The following is a 16776-nucleotide window of genomic DNA, read 5'->3' on the forward strand; positions in this document are numbered from 1 at the left end:
TTGTGTGTGAGCATTATATTGAGTTCAAACAATACTTAAAGAAAAAATATTTATAGGCTGTACAATGCACTAATCTATATTAATGATCTGGACTCTGGGATAGTTAGCAAACTTGTTAAATTTGCAGATGATACTAAAATAGGCGGCTCAGCAGATACAATCTCGGCAGCACAGGCTATTCAGAGGGACTTTAATATTAATATAATAATTAATATAATATTCAGTTGTGGGCGACACCTGGCAGATTAAATTCAATGTGGACAAGTGCAAGGTAATACATGCAGGTAACAAAAATGTCCACTATAATTACTCTATAGGAGGAATAGAACTAGATGAAGTAACGCATGAGAAAGACCTAGGAGTCTATGTGGACTCATCACTTTCTCCATACAAACAATGTGGGGAAGCAATAATAATGGCAAACACAATGCTAGGGTATATTGTCAAAAGTGTAGAATTGAGCACAAGGGCAGTGATGTCCAGACTGTACAATGCACTAGTTAGAGCTCATCTGGATACTGTGGACAGTTCTGGGCTCCACACTTCAAGAAAGATATCGCTGCTCTAGAGGCAGTTCAGAGGAGAGCAACCAGACTTATTCCAGGTCTGAAGGGAAAGTCCTACTGAGAGACTGAGGACCTGAACCTCTTCACCCTGGAACAGAGGAGACTACGTGGGGACTTGATCCAAGTCTTCAAAATCATGAAAGGCATCGACCACATCAAACCAGAGGAGCTTTTCCTGATCAGCAGGGACACACATATGGAGTGATGATAATGTATTAAACAAAGTACAGCACTTTAATGTCTCACAGTGTGGGTGCTGTTCTATAAGGCTGTTTAGATCTGTGCAGTTCAGACAGTGATATAAAGCCGATATTTACAGGTCAGATGATATGACAGACAAAACAATATGCAGCACTAAATATATTTACATCACAGGCAAAGTGACTTAAACACTTAATTTATATACAAGCAGTTCAGTAGGTGTAATTAAAAGCATTAAATACTACACAACACTGTTAATATATTTACACTACAAACTCCTATAAGACATGTATCTGTGTCCAGTCCTGTCAGTGCGTTCAGCTCCCTTGTGTGGCTCCATCCCTGCCTGTGTCCAGCGGCTTCAGCTGATCGCTAGTGTGACCTGCAGTCCAGTGTGTCCACATGAGTCCCAGAGATCAGAGCAGGGTGTCCAGTGTGTCCGCAGGGTGTCATGCTGCTGATCTGGTCTGGGCTGTGTCTGTCCACACTGAGGACTCTGTACATAGGGTGGCTCTGACACACAGAATAAGAGCCACCTGTTGAGACAGGCTGTCCTGTGATTGGCTGGATTCTCACATGTGATTCATATATAGTTACAGCAAAGGCCAAGCAATATAAAAGCATGTTCATTCATATTCGAACAGCTCAGTAGGCACAATAAAAAGCATTACACACTGTCCAGCACTGCTAATATACGAATAGCAGATTTACAATGTGATGTCAATCAGATCAGAAGGTGTGACACCGTCAGTGTGTTAAACGTGACCTAGGCTGTGCTATCCCCTCTCTGTGCTGCACTGTAACTGTGTCCATGCTCTGCTACTGTAAGAGAGGCTGTGTGTGTGAAGAGAGGTGAGTTTGACAAGCTCCCATTCGTTCAAACCACTGTCAATCATGGGAACTGCCCCGAATAGAGTGCTCTCATTGGCTGGCAACAGTTCCTGTCAGTGAGAGACGCTCCACTGCGACACCGCCCCCCTCTGTTGAGTCTGTTGTCGACGGCTGTTCACCTGTTCACACAGTGTCCGCTGCACAGGGCCTGGACACTGACAAATTTCCGGCCGGCTTAGAGCCAGCCGGCTGTGGGTCCGAGAGAGAGAGAGAGAGAGAGATGGACCCAGGAAGGAGTGAGCAGAGGCGGGCGGAGGCAGCTTCAGCAGCAGTAAGCATTGCCCACTTCATTATTGACTTAAAAAGCAGTTGTTAGCCAACAGTGTTATGGGTTAATAAACAATTAAGGGCAGTGCGTTTACACAGCTGCGTTAGCAGAAGAGACAGAAGAAGAGTGACGTCAGAACAAGCTTTCTGACACCCCCTCAGCCTCACCCGATATTATGATCAGGTTCAGAGGCAGGTGGAGCCCATTATTGTGCCTTCTTTCTCAACTGGATTATTTACTACCAAATCTATAATTATTTATTCAAGCATTTGATCATTCACTCATATATTGACGTATATGTTAATACTGCGCTCTAAGCTGCGCCTTGGCCCTACATCGCCGCCCCGCTGAGCCTCGCACCCCTGACACTACAGACAGAAGCACCTCCTTCTGCGCCTCCTCCTCTGTGGCGGCTCCCGCTCCCGGCTGCTGTCATCCATCTCGTCCTCGCTCTCCACTAAACTCTGCCTGAGGGCTACCAACTCCCTTTCCCTCTCCTCCAGCCACTCCTCCATCTCCTCCATCTCTCTCAGTCTCCCTTCAGCCTCCCTCTCTCTCTCCCTCTTCTCCCTCTCTTTTCTAGCCCAAGCCATCTCTCTGATCCTCTCCTCTGACTCCTGAGTCGTGTCTGCTCTCCCTCTCTCCATCTCCTCACTGGTCTGTTCCATCACCTCTTCCCTATCTCCATCCATCTCGGTGGTGTCAACCCCCTCCCACTCCCTCTGCCCGTCCCTCAGTTTCAACTCCTCTTCTGTTTCTCTCTCTCTCTCTTCCAGCCTTTCTAGTACCTGCTGACTCTCTCTTTCCACAATCACCTTTCTAACCAGGACTACCTCTGTCTTCCTCTCCTCTAAAGTCCATGTCAGGTGTGCTCTCTCTCTCTCTTCACCCTCAAAATCCTGCTTTTCCCAATAAACCTCTCTCTGTGTCTCCTCATCTTTCTGTCTCCTCTCCTCTCCCTCTCTTTTGGTCTCTGTGTCTGTCAGTTTCATCTCCCCTCTCTCTACTTCCCACAGTTTAATCTCCTCTTCCCTCTGTCCGATCCTCTCGTCCCAGTTCCTCTCGGCAGTGAAGTGCTGGCCACTGTGTCCTGCCAGCATCTCCTCTATCTTGTCCAGCAGCTCTGTGACCTGAGTGCCGTCGCCCCTGTTGCTGTTGTTGAGAACATGATACCTCTTCCCACATTTCTCCACAAGCCGCTGGAGCTCCTCCCCTCCTCTCTCAATGTGCTGCTCAATGGTTGTGTCTCCCAGTCTGTCCCCCCCAGTGAACAGCACTATAGTGTGTCTCCAGACTGTCTCACTGAGGAGCTCCAGGTGTTCCTGCACTGATCTCCTCTCTCTCTCTGTGAATGACTCCCCCACAGGAATGGTCAGGAGGAGAGCGTGGGGTCCCGGGGGGCACAGAGACACACTGCGCACAATCTCCTGTTTGACACGCTCTGGGGTCTCCTGTGCAGAACCACTCCTCCAGCCTGGTGTGTCGACCACAGTGACCTGCCTCCCGGCCACTTCACCCTGGCTCTTCTCACTCTGCTCAGTCACGACTCCAATCAGACTCCCGATCTTAAACACCTCTCTGCCCAGGATGGTGTTTCCTGATGAACTCTTCCCAGCCCATGATCTCGCCCCCAGCAGCACAATCCTCAGCTCTGAGAGACGCTGTGTCTCAGGGGAAGCAGTCTGTCTTCCCACTGTCAGAGAGGAACAACACAGTTTAGATCCCTCCTCAGACTGTTTAATTGGGGGACAGTAGGACAGAGGGACAGTCTCTCCTGAGGGAAATGTAGGACTGAAAAACTCAAATAACTCACCGGCAAGGGGGGAGAGACTGTCACCGTTCACCATCTTTCTCTCTCTCTCTTCTTTCTCAGTCGTTCCTTCCAGAGGTCCCTGGTCTCTCTTCTCTCTCTCTGTTGCTCAGTGTCCACTCTCCCTTCACACACACAGTCCTTATCTGGCCCCTCTGTGGCAAAGGGGCTCCAGGTGTCCAGAATGTCAGTAATGAGTCTCTGTAGAAACCAGAGGAGCTCAGGGTTCAGATCCAGGCGTTTCAGTAGCTCCTCCAGATGTTCAGCCCAGCTGTTGCTGATCTCTGTCCACAGTCCAGTGCCTTTGAGATTGAGAGCATCGATTCACAGCTGTTCTGCGACGTGCCGCCTCCTGGATGAAGAAGAAAACTGAATCCTCCTGGCTCTCCCCCCCGGAGGTCAGAGAGGCGCGTGAGAAGAGGTCTCAAGCCGCTTGAGAACTCGTCCTGCTTGTCCTCTGAGCAGAGCGATGCAGTTGGGGGAGCTGGGTTGGTCGAGCAGCAGCTGGGAGTGAAGATAAGAGCGCCACACCCACAAGGACTTATCTTCAAATGAGTTTTCACATTCGCACAAACACCACAACTTATAATAGCAGGAATAATACATAATATGAGTGCTAAAAGCATACACACTGGGTCGTCCTCGATCACTCTACAGTCCACCCAGGAGGGGTGTGTTGAAGACGTGGGTCTGAAGAAGGTCCTGCTACTTCGATGCACTCTCGCAAATCGTTCACAACACTGAGATGCCAGCGCTGCTCTGTGAGACACTCGGTAATCTGTACTAGTGAGCTTGTGTTGGGTCCAGAACGTTCTGGGGTTCATGACCTTTGTGGCTGCCAGCATATCTGTGAACGTGTGACCGAGGCCGCCCCTATCTGAAGCACACACACACGCACACGCACATGCACACACACACAGAGCGCTATCTGTAGCCACCTGCGCTCGGCTGGCTGGCAGGGTTGTCTGACAGCAGGCTTGCATACAGGAGGCACCGCTGGCGGGGGGTGTCTCTGTGTCGCTGTTGGGTCTGCAGCTCTGTGTGTGTGTGTGTGTGTGTGTGTCCAGTGTGTACAAGCTGCTTCAATCAGTGCGTGCCATGCTCAATACACTGGCCACTCGAGGACTGCAAATGAGCACCTGAACCAGCAAAGCTACTGTATTATTATTATTATTATTATTAATATACACTCTATAGCACCAAGCCCCTGTAATACAGTGTACTCCTGTAATACATAAATCATGTTTCTTCACAAACAAACAAACAAACAAGGACGGACAACCAGTTTTATAAAAGTCGGTTTAATAGCTCCATCCGTTTAATAGCAGCATCAAAGGGCAGGGGTGTGAGTAGTGTCTGTCGGTGTCGGTGTCGGGCACTGACAGTCCTGCAGTGTCTTGAAGTGTGTCAGAGTTGCAAATAGTGTCAGGAGAGAGAGAGAGAGAGCACAGCCTTGAACACAGGGCCCTGACCATCACCAACACAGGGGGTGTTTGCTTCTGTCCACCAGAGAGCACCATCACCCCTCTGCCCTGCTGAATCACTGGTCCTGATGCCCTCGGCACCTGAGCTGAACTGAACTGATTTCTCCTGACCTGAGCTCTCACTGTGCTGCTGGGATCGAGGTGACAGTTTTAATGGTCTATAGAAGGGGTTCCCAGCCCTGGTCCTGCAGGAACCGCTAGCCTGCTGGTTTGTCTTCCAACTCAATTACTTAACTGAACCTTAAAGGGGAACTGCACCCCCATTTTTTAACCTTGATTATGTTAGATTTATATAATGTCAAAAATAGTCTGAAGTGAATATATATTTAGGAAAACCGTGATTTATGAAGGCACAATCAGTGCCGTCAATGTGGTGAGGCTGGGTGTCTGTCTGACAATGACAGTGCTGGGCAGCGCACTCACCGTCTGTTTACATACATGACACACAGTGTGGCTTTTGGCTGTAACACAGTCACAGTCAAAAAGACACAGAGGTTATCAAGACGATGAGGAGGAAGTAAAATTACTCTTTCCCAAAAGATCACCAACTTGCCAGTCAACACATTTCTTGATCATGTTCAGTCGGATTAAAGGTCCAACAAATTCAGGTTGTGTAGCAGCCTCTTCACTGCAGATATGATTCAACAGTCAGATCAAAAATGACAATTTTTAACACACTGTTACAACACACATGATTTGTACTTTGTGATTAGCGGTCAAAGTGTAATTTAGTGTATTAAAGTAAACTATTTGTCAGTGAGTGTCCTGTTAAAAATGGCACGATTTACTCTGAGGTAGTGAGTGTCCAGCAGCACTGTAGTGCCGTGAGTTCATTCACATTGGGGCAGGTTCGTTTCTGAACAGGGAAACAGGTAAGTAGGCTTTAGGCTTTTCAGCTAACGAGCAATAAGAGAGAAGAAAAACAAAATATCCTCCTCACGGATGTACATGCTCAAAAACTAACTAAAACAAGAGTGTAAGTCATGGCGCTTCCTGGTTGCAATGTGGGGATTGAGGATCCTACTGCAAGCAGCAGAAAGATCTAAATAAGGAGATACATTTAATCTATTTAATTTACATAGATCTATAACATGGGGGAAAAAACTAACAAAACGCCAGCTAGAATTTCTTTAAAATTGAAGATATCCTAGTAGTATGTTGTTGCAATATATACAGCTAACAGAATTAAAATATAAATGTGCAGTGCAGTTCCCCTTTAATTTATCTAATAATTTGATTACGTATTACTTTTTTACTTGTTACTTTTTAATACGTTTCTTAAAAATGTTATGCTAAAAAGCCTTATTTTGGAAAAAAAAATTAAGCTCGATTGGAACAAAACCCATCAGGGTTGGGGCTCCTCCAGGACAAGGTTGGTAACCCCTGGTCTATAGAGTAGATGCAGCTCCTCCACTGAGCTCCAGGGAGACCCCCGCACCCCCCACTCCTGCTCCCGGGGTCCTGAACCGGACTGTCCCGCCACTCCTCCGCAGTTTGACGCTCAGAGACACAGCAGCCGCCGACACAGCCAGGAGCAGCAGCGCAGCGGACACCACAGCAACCCAGCGTCTCCTGTCACTGCGCCCGCCTGCCTCTGAGAGACAGACAGAGAGACGGTTAGACAGGCGGACAGGACGCACTCAGCACGCACTCACACTGCACACTCACAGTGTCCTGAAGCCAGTGTGTCAGTGCAGCTCTGTATCTCTGCGTTATCAATATAGTACAGACTGCGGCTTCTCTCTCTGTGTCTCTCAACTCAGTGTCTCAGCCCAGGTCAGTGTGTCAGTGTGTCAGTGTCTCACCCCAGGTCCGAGTGGCTGTGCTGTGTGACAGTACAGCTGTATCTTCCTCCCTGACCTCTGACCTCCACACTCTTCCTCAGCTGGAAGGTGGCGTCCCCGTTGGGTCGCACCCCGCCGGACCACACCTCCCCCGTCTTGTTCTCCCCGGTTCTGGACAGGGTGACCTCCACGGCCCCGGGGCCCAGGCCAGTGGCCAGGCAGGAGAGAGAGAGAGACCCAGAGCCTGCCGCTGGCCTGGAGAAGAGATGGACTGAGGGAGAGACTGGGAGAGAGAGACAGAGAGAGAGTGTAACAAAACTGTACATTTAGTTAATTTGACGAGACACACCTCTACCAATCAGAAGGTGACTGACTCGATAAAAGTCACATCCCTTTGATTACAGACAGACACCTCAATTGTGCTTCGATCGCTGTGCAGCCGCGTCTTGTTCTTCCTTTCTACCCACATTCATTCAGCTGCCAACTAGGGATTGAAGAAGACTGCAGCTCTGGCGTCTTGCTGACTTTTACCTCTCCAGCGGAAAACTTTTCATATATCTGAGTACTCTGTCCAATAACGCTGAAAGCAGTATGTTTTGGTTTTTGTTGGGAAAATGTTTCTATATAACCTTATCATAGGATCTTTGTATTACCCCCCCTTTGGCTTGTAATCTATATACTATGCATACTGCTAATGAAACTATGTACATGTTAAAATTTGGATGGAACATATACAGAGCTGTGTATGCGCTAAAAGGTCAGTAACTCTTAGAGGAAGTGTTAGCCACAGAACATGCTGTAAGAGTCAATATGTTCATATCCCCCGCTTCCCCCCCGAAATGTTCTACACTAGGTGTTGAACTATTTCTATAGTATGTGCTATCCATCCTCTTTCGATAACATGCTCACAAGGCATGACGTGCACCTTCCCGTTGGAACACTGCCGAACCTCTTGTCCAAAAGCATTAGCCAATACGTCGTCTCTATTATGTTGTGTCGGGACCGCCCCAACACCGTTACAGAAGTCGTTTGTTAAACTGTATAAAAGGCTGTGTTACACTTACAATGCAGAGAAATGATCTGACTTTGTGTCTGTGACGTTCCTTCCCGAGCGCTGGTGTCTGCAGAGAGTCTCAATTGTTCCTGAACGCTGTCTGGGTGCCTATGCCTACTGTCCGGAGTGAACTCGAAGGGTTGCTTCAACTGAAGCGTTGTACCTTAACAGTTTTCTTATGTCTTTCCCCTGCTTTGTTTGAAGAAGTATTACTATTGTTTTTTTATTTTGAGTGTGGTGATTGTAGTTTATAAGTTTATAAAAAAACTCTAGTTTCTGCTCTTTGTTCGTAGTCACTCTACCTGTCGCTTCACAGCACTTGTTGTGTTCTGTACCTCTCCATGGTCGGCATTTCACTTTTTCCCTGTTGCTCTAAATCCTTCTGTTCTTTTTGGTGTGGGGATTTTTCCACCCTGGCACCCAACGCTTGACCATGAGAGGAACTGTTACAAGAGGGAAGGGCTTAATAGTGTGCTGCAGTAAAGGTCTCCGCCCGCTCTGCTCTCCTAGTCTAGCGCCCCCTGCAGTGCGGTTTCTGTCTCCGCCCTCCTGAGAGTCAAGAGTCAATATGTGCTGAACTATCTTCATATCCCCCGCTTCCCCCCCGAAATGTTCTACACTAGGTGCCAACTGGCCCTGCAGAGACTCCCCTCACACCTGGACTGGACTGTGTCTCTCAGGACCAGGGCTGAGACGCTGATGGACTGGACTGTGTCTCTCAGGACCAGGGCTGAGACGCTTCTGGACTGGACTGTGTCTCTCAGGACCAGAGACCCTGCTGGACTGGACTGTGTCTCTCAGGACCAGAGACCCTGCTGGACTGGACTGTGTCTCTCAGGACCAGAGACCCTGCTGGACTGGACTGTGTCTCTCCCGTGGGGACAGTGTGTGTGACAGAGCTGTGATGCTCACCCACACAGAGGCACTGAGAGAGAACCACTGCAGCCCACAGACCCGCAGTCACACAGGGCATCGCAGGAACATCTGCAAACACAGACATCACAGCACAGTAAACCAGCAGCCTGCACTGAGCCTGATTGTGTTCATTTGCACCAAACATTTCACAGTCCTTCTCCAGGAAAGAGCCCGTCATCTTCATCAACACAAACACACAAGAAACTCCCACAGGAGAAACCTGGGAACGCTTCTGCCACTGTGGGCAGCACTGCGTTACTCTCACTTTGCCTGCAACCTCTTGCCAGTTATTGAGCCTCACCTTCCTATATATTCAGGTGTTTGAATGTCATGGACTGTGTTTACAGACCTAAAGCAGAAGAAAAGGCTCAATGTGTGAACTGTAGTTTTGAGTGTTTTAACAGTTTTCCAGAATTGAAGTTTAATGTTAAGTTGCTGATAAAATGGATACTTTCTTAAATATATAGAACATAAAGTGTCCAGTCGAGAGGAGCCCATCTGCCCCATCGTGCTCGTTTGGTGTCCATTAATAAGTGATCAAGGATCCTATCCAGTCTGTTTTTGAATGTTCCCAAATTGTCTCTTCAGCCACATCGCTGGGGAGTTTGTTCAGATTGTGACGCCTCTCTGTGTGAAGAAGTGTCTCCTGTTTTCTGTCTTGAATGCCTTGAAGCCCAATTTCCATTTGTGTCCCGGGTGCGTGTGTCCCTGCTGATCTGGAAAAGCTCCTCTGGTTTGATGTTGTAAGATATTATTTGTTAAATGTATTTTTCTATGGGAAATTCTATACCATCTGGTTTGGTAGAGGAAACAGATCTCCTCCTTGTAGCCCTGGTAGCCCCTGGTAGCCCTGGTAACTCTATCTTTATGACCAGAGACCAAAAGGGACCAGTCCTCTGATTGGCTCCTAGCCAAACTCAAAATGACCCCCACTTCTAAATTACTTTAGCATAAGGCACCCAAGTCATGGTGGTGGCAAAATGCTATTGGTTGGAAGGAAACCTTATAAAAGGGAAAACAAAGAGAATTTGAGTTTCTCTTAACTTCTTCATCCTGCAACGAGACACAAGACAGAGCTGGAGAGGAGAGACAGAGAGAGACACACCGCTGTGAGGAGAAAGAAGAAAATGGGTATTATCTGTTTCTTATTGTAATCCAGCAGAAGCTTAATATTTCTTATTTTCAGTAATATAATTGAATGATATTAGTTTCCTATTTTTGTCAAAATAAACGATTATTGCACATCTGTGACTTGACCGCATCTTCCCTCTAAAAAGAATCTTAAAAGAGAAACCAATTGACTATGAGTTTTCAGTTCAACTATTTATTTAGACTGACTGAAAAACCAAGCAATCAAAATTCTCTTACAATGTGGTCGATGTCTTTCATGATTTTGAAGACTTGGATCAAGTCCCCAGGTAGTCTCATCTATTCCAGGGTGAAAAGGTACAGTTCCCTGAAGAGACAATGTGGGGACATTCAAAAACAGACTGGATAGACTCATAAAGACTCAGTTATTAATGGACACCAAACGAGCACGATGGGGTGAATGGCCTCCTCTCGACTGGACACTGTCTTATGTTTCTTATGTTCTAATACAATTTGATACAGAAGTCACATGCTGTTATAATAACTGCAGTGTTCCCACAATAACTGCCACCGAGGTCAGGAAATAGGCACAGCACCTTCCAGTAAAACCGTTATCAACAGCAGACTTTTTGGGTTCAGTCAGGAAGCCCTGAGGTTCACAGATACCAAAACACAAAGGTTTTAAGTTTGTCTATGGTGAGCCTGGTGGGGGATGTGGGGGTTGTGGAAGAGGAGAGTGAGAGAGATTTACACCCCAGGAGATTAACAAGGCAGTTTCCTGTCACCTGTTTCCCAAAGAAGTAGTGCAGCTGCCATTATCACACCACTGGGGGGAGGCCCTAACTTTCAACTTTAAACATCTGCAGATCACACCCTCAGTCTGCCCAGGAACACCGCCCTGAGGAGATCCAGGTTTTAATACTGGCCCGGAGCACCCTTGCTGCCCAGCAGGCATAATACTGACAATCCTAGACACTGCTCTGCGCTCCCTGTGAAGGGCCTGTCCGGAGCATCATGTGGGTACAGGTGATTGGATGCCCCCTTACTGCACTGACACAGCGGGCACAGAAATCAAAGCATTTCCCACAGTCGGGATGGTCTTTTTGGCGGAATTGAAGTTTTCCGACAGTTTTCAGCTCCAACCTAAAATCAGAAACAGTCGGAAAGCCTACAAATAATCAGAAACCCCAATGAAGTGAGTATCTAGTCAGCATACACACCATCCCAAAATCAAAGCTGTCAGCAGGTAGATCCAGACAAAAATATATATTTCAAACTCAGTGCAAAACAGTGCGAAAGAGGCGCCATCATGTTCATGCTAATGTTGAATAAGTACATTAATAAGCCCTCATCAGCTTGTCTGGATAACAACTTTGGAAAAACGATACAATAGAAAATGTGTTAACAGTTGTCTGTATTACAACAAAAAGATACAAATAAGGGAAATATATATTATAATAAGAAACATATGTAAAAAATAAGAAACGTAACATATACAACCATTTTGTCTATTAACAAACCCCCAAATTACACAAAGTTTGTCCTTTTTCATTGTCTATGAATCATATAGTCCCATCTGAGTGCCTCCCTAGCAGAGCATCCGGGGGAGGGGGTGGAGATGTTAATGGCCAAGTGGGTGAGGTGCCCCTTGAATGCAGTAGAGAGGGGGCTGGGATATAGAGAACTATTTAAATGATCTAATCCTCAGTTCAGGTCCCTGTCCATTTCATATATATCATTGTTAATTTCATTTCGTTCCATCATCTCAGCAATTCTTTGTGCCTCACCAGTTCTGTGTGCTTTCTGGGTGTCCTGCCTGTCATTGGCAGAGCTTTGTAGGGGGAGGACGTTTCACTGATTTCTGAATCCCTGACCCTGACCCTCCTCCTCTGATTTCTGAATTTCACCCTTCCCCAGCCCCCCGAAATTAAAATGCGCCCCTCTCCCCCTCAGTGTCTCCCCTTCCCACACAGCACGCAGGCGCACACGCACAGGTAAGCTCCACCGTGGGTCTGCTAAAGACAGAAGAGCGAGGCAGAGAAACATTGACAGATTTTCTTTTCATAAAGTTTGTTGTATTACACAGTTTATAAATAAAAATATCAACCTTAACAAACATGTCTTTAAATGTTGTTGCAGCCACAATACAAATGTGGGGTTTTCTTGCCCTTGCATGTGATGGTGTAATATGAGCTAAAATGTTTCATTCGAACTTCTACATTTAAAACATTACTAGCAAATATAACTTGCATTCAAAAGTTATGATGCAAACACGTTCTGCAGGTGCAATGCGATTCTAAATTACAGGCACATAACATAAGATTCAATGTGATTAGATAGCCAGCTATAAACTTACCTTTCTCATCAGAGTTCCATGTGCAGACAGCACTTGTAATATTAGTCCTCTATCCCTGCTAGATGCACTTCAGCTTATTATGCTCCTCGTGTTCTTGATTGTTCTCCTCTTGCTCCCTTTCCCGCAGCCCTCGTCTGTGTCCCGACATCTTGGCAGCACTTAGCTTTCACCGTCCAGGATGTAGGAAGTCTCTCACTGTACTTGTGTAAATTGTAAATTGGAATTTGTAAAATGTATTATTTTGAATTGCTATGTTTTAACTAAGTTGAATTTGTAATGATTGATGCCTTGTACTTCTCTGTATGTTTGCACTTATGTTGTAAGTCGCCCTGGATGAGGGCGTCTGCCAAGAAATAAATAATAATAATAATAATAATAATAATAATAATAATGTGAAGTTATCGTTATAGCAAACTCTCGTCTGTCAGCATCACTCATGTGGTTTGGGGTGTTGGGTTACAGAGAGAGCAAGAGATGCTTCGACAATACAAATGTGTTTGTCATGTCAATAGCACCTTGAATTGAAAAAATGAATTGATCAGAGCAGCCCTGGGGGAGAGAGAGGGGGGCATTTACGTTATAGGATACAGCTATAATTCATGCTATTGGTATGTTTTTGCCATCTATGGATTAAGAACAGCTTCAGCTATGCGTGTATGTATGTATTATGTATAATGCAGTATATATTATATTATACAAGTGGCAAATGTGCAATAAAGTAAAAAAAAGAAACCGAATTAGATATTTCTTTCCAGCAATGGAGAACAGAAGCTGATCCAATTTGGGCACCCAACTCTGCCCAGATTTACCCCTGCCAGCCCCCCTGGGGTGCAACTGGACACAACCAAGACTCACAGTCCACTGGATCACAGGCAGAACAATCGCACACCTTTGCCAATTGCCCCTCTGGACTCCACAAAGCCTCAATATTTCAGTGGGGTCTCCTACATTATAACCCCCTTTCATTGAGTTGGAGACGGATGGTGCGAGTTGAAACTGTCAGACCTTTGAGACTGAAGGTCAGTTTGAATCGAGCAGTTGATCGAGGTGCTTTCTCCACCATTCGAACAATCCTTCTCTGCGGTCTTCCATCAGGTTCTCTCTTGCAACCATGTCCAGGGCGGTTGGCTACAGTGGCATGGGCCTGAAACTTCTTGATAAAATTACACATGGTGGAAACAGGAACATGAAGGAGATGGACTTGTAGCCTTGGGACTGTCCATGATTGGCTACAATCTTGTCTGACACAATTCTCTGGTTTTCTTTCTTTTCTGCATGCTCATTGTAGTAAGCACAGTGACACAAAACAGGAGAAAGAGTCCTTTTCTCTATTCAAACGTGTTGGATGAGTGATGTTTATATTACAGGCACCTGCATCTCACCACAGGGGAGTTCAATTGCAATGTGAAGGAGAATCACCTCCTTGACATCTAATTATTTCCAACTACTTCTAGAAGGTGCCCAAAATAACACTTTTGTGGAATAAGATAACATTTTGTACATTACACTGTGAAACTGTTTTTTTTTGTTCCTGAGCAGTAAGTGTTATTTCCTAATTGCTTATTCCTCAAAAGTATAGAAAATGGCTATTATTCCCCACAAACTTTGTAAATACAGTATAATCGTAAATCATAAAATGTTTGAAACTTACCCATAGACTTGGTGCTGCTTATTTATAATCTCCACTGCTATTAAAACTAATGTAATTGTTTGTGTTAATGAACCTAAGGGCCTTTTATCTGGGGTTTGCCAAATGTTTGCAAATGAACACAATCAGGCTCAGTGCAGGCTGCTGGTTTACTGTGCTGTGATGTCTGTGTTTGCAGATGTTCCTGCGATGCCCTGTGTGACTGCGGGTCTGTGGGCTGCAGTGGTTCTCTCTCAGTGCCTCTGTGTGGGTGAGCATCACAGCTCTGTCACACACACTGTCCCCACGGGAGAGACACAGTCCAGTCCAGCGGGGTCTCAGCCCTGGTCCTGAGAGACACAGTCCAGTCCAGCAGGGTCTCAGCCCTGGTCCTGAGAGACAAAGTCAAGTCCAGCGGGGTCTCAGCCCTGGTCCTGAGAGACACAGTCCAGTCCAGCAGGGTCTCAGCCCTGGTCCTGAGAGATACAGTCCAGTCCAGCAGGGTCTCAGCCCTGGTCCTGAGAGACACAGTCCAATCCAGCGGGGTCTCAGCCCTGGTCCTGAGAGACACAGTCCAGTCCAGCAGGGTCTCGGCCCTGGTCCTGAGAGACACAGTCCAGTCCAGCAGGGTCTCGGCCCTCGTCCTGAGAGACACAGTCCTGTCCAGCAGGGTCTCGGCCCTGGTCCTACTTTATTCAGGCCCAGATAGGATTACTGCAGAAGGACATGTCAGCTCTTCATCAGTGTGTCTCATCACTCATCACTCCTGATTGACGTGCTCTGGTCTGTTGTGCTGTGTTGTTGCTGTGTTATGTTTTGTGGCACTGTGCTGTGCTGTGTTGTGATGCACTGTGCTGTGCTGTGCTGTGTTGTGATGCACTGTGTTGCACTGTGTGTTGCTGTGTCGTCTCCCCAGCCCCCCACTCCCTGCTGTTTCTCTCCATCGCTCTGTCTCAGCCTGGACACCCGCCCCACAGAGTGGGTTTGGACGATACTTTCTGCTCTCTCCAGTGACCAGAGATGGCAGGGTGACCTTTAACCCCTACAAGGCTGTGACTCCAGGACCTATTCTGTACAGTGCAGCCTCACACTGCCACCTACTGGCAGGGACCAGTACTGATACTGTGAGCATGACAGCAGTGATTCAATGAATTGTAAGAGTATTAATTCCAGGTGATCTCTCTGGATCTCCTCTGCCTGCGTTACTCCAGTCACTCCAGTGAGCAAGTCTGTATTGATACCTCTCTCCCTCTCATTCTCTCCTTTTCTTTCTCTCCCTCCCTCCCCCCTCTCTCTCTCTCTCTCTCTCTCTCTCTCCAGCTGTGCTCCAGAGGTGGAGTAGCTGTGAGCTGGGGGATAACGGGAGTGTGTGGTTGACTGACAGGTACGGCCTGGATGGGCAGGACTTCCTGTCCTTCGATGTGGAGAGGATGAATTGGACAGCGGACTCTGCCCTGGCTCTGGACACTCAGAGAGACTGGAACCAGTATGAGCTGAAGAACCAGTATAACAGAGCCTTCCTGGAGCAGGACTGTGTGCCCCGGCTGAAGAGACTCCTGCAGCTCAGAGACACAGACGGCAACAGCACAGGTGAGAGAGAGGGACTGTGGGCAGAAGAGAGCAGGAGAGGTAGGTGTCTGAAAAGGCAAGATAGAGAGATGCATGAAAAACGAGTGTGAAGGGGAAGAAAGGGGGGGAAAAAGTGCTGTGGTGTCCACTGTGTCTGTGTCCACTCACCTATTTCGCGCTGCAGAGGACGCTAGACAGTTATCCCAACCCTATTTCCCTGCCCCTCCCTCAGTGATGCACAGCCAATCGCACTGCGCCCCTCAGGAGCTCCGGGCCAGAGCCAGTGATGGCGCAGGGGACTGGACCGGTCACTCCCAACTGTACTGACGCACTGCGGGCGGAGACCTTTACTGCACCACTCTGGAGCGCCCAGTGGATTAACCCCTTCCCTCTCTCTCTGTCCCAGTCTCTCCCTCAGTCCATCTCTTCTCCAGGCCAGCGGCAGGCTCTGGGTCTCTCTCTCTCTCCTGCCTGGCCACTGGCCTGGGCCCCGGGGCCGTGGAGGTCACCCTGTCCAGGACCGGGGAGAACGAGACGGGGGAGGTGCGGTCCAGCGGGGTGCGACCCAACGGGGACGCCACCTTCCAGCTGAGGAAGAGTTTGGAGGTCAGAGAGGGAGGAAGATACAGCTGTACTGTCACACAGCGCAGCTCCAACTACACTGCCACTCAGACCTGGGGTGAGACACTGACACACTGACACACTGAGACTCTGACACACTGAGATTCTGACACACTGACACACTGACCTGGGGTGACGCACTGACACACTGACCTGGGGTGACACACTGACACACTGACACACTGAGACTCTGACACACTGAGATTCTGACACACTGACACACTGACCTGGGGTGACAGACTGACACAGGGACAGTGGAATATTCTGGACTCCCCTGAGAGACAGGGGGAGGAAGAAAGACTGACAGAGAGAGAAACTGCAGTCTGTACTATATTAATAACACAGAGATACAGAGCTGCACTGACACACTGGCTTCAGGACACTGTGAGTGTGCAGTGTGAGTGCGTGCTGAGTGCGTCCTGTCCGCCTGTCTAACCGTCTCTCTGTCTGTCTCTCAGAGGCAGGCGGGCGCAGTGACAGGAGACGCTGGGTTGCTGTGGTGTCCGCTGCGCTGCTGCTCCTGGCTGTGTCGGCGGCTGCT

The 16776-nt window shown here is 47.7% G+C and overlaps 1 protein-coding gene across 1 annotated transcript; it reads right to left on the reverse strand.

The window, feature by feature from the left end:
* Positions 1 to 777: 777 nt before the first annotated feature.
* On the reverse strand, positions 778 to 4488 carry LOC136771628 (GTPase IMAP family member 4). Its single transcript, XM_066724047.1, has 2 exons — positions 3740 to 4488; positions 778 to 3619 (listed from the first exon to the last, which is right to left on the reverse strand). The coding sequence occupies exons 1-2, from the start codon at positions 3771 to 3773 to the stop codon at positions 2295 to 2297; spliced, it is 1359 nt and encodes a 452-aa protein (XP_066580144.1). The 5' UTR covers positions 3774 to 4488; the 3' UTR covers positions 778 to 2294.
* Between the last annotated feature and the right edge of the window lie 12288 nt (positions 4489 to 16776).

The sequence above is a fragment of the Amia ocellicauda genome, chromosome 15 (genome assembly GCF_036373705.1).
Source record: "Amia ocellicauda isolate fAmiCal2 chromosome 15, fAmiCal2.hap1, whole genome shotgun sequence".
In the NCBI taxonomy this organism is placed as follows: Eukaryota; Metazoa; Chordata; class Actinopteri; order Amiiformes; family Amiidae; genus Amia; species Amia ocellicauda.

What these genes read in the sequence shown, in the direction of transcription:
- LOC136771628 (XM_066724047.1), bottom strand. Translation starts at nt 3,773, where the DNA reads ATGGTGAACGGTGACAGTCTCTCCCCCCTTGCCG. An exon ending in CAGTCTCTCCCCCCTTGCCG is followed by an intron (nt 3,620 to 3,739) that starts GTGAGTTATTTG and finishes CCTCTCTGACAG; the next exon opens with TGGGAAGACAGACTGCTTCC.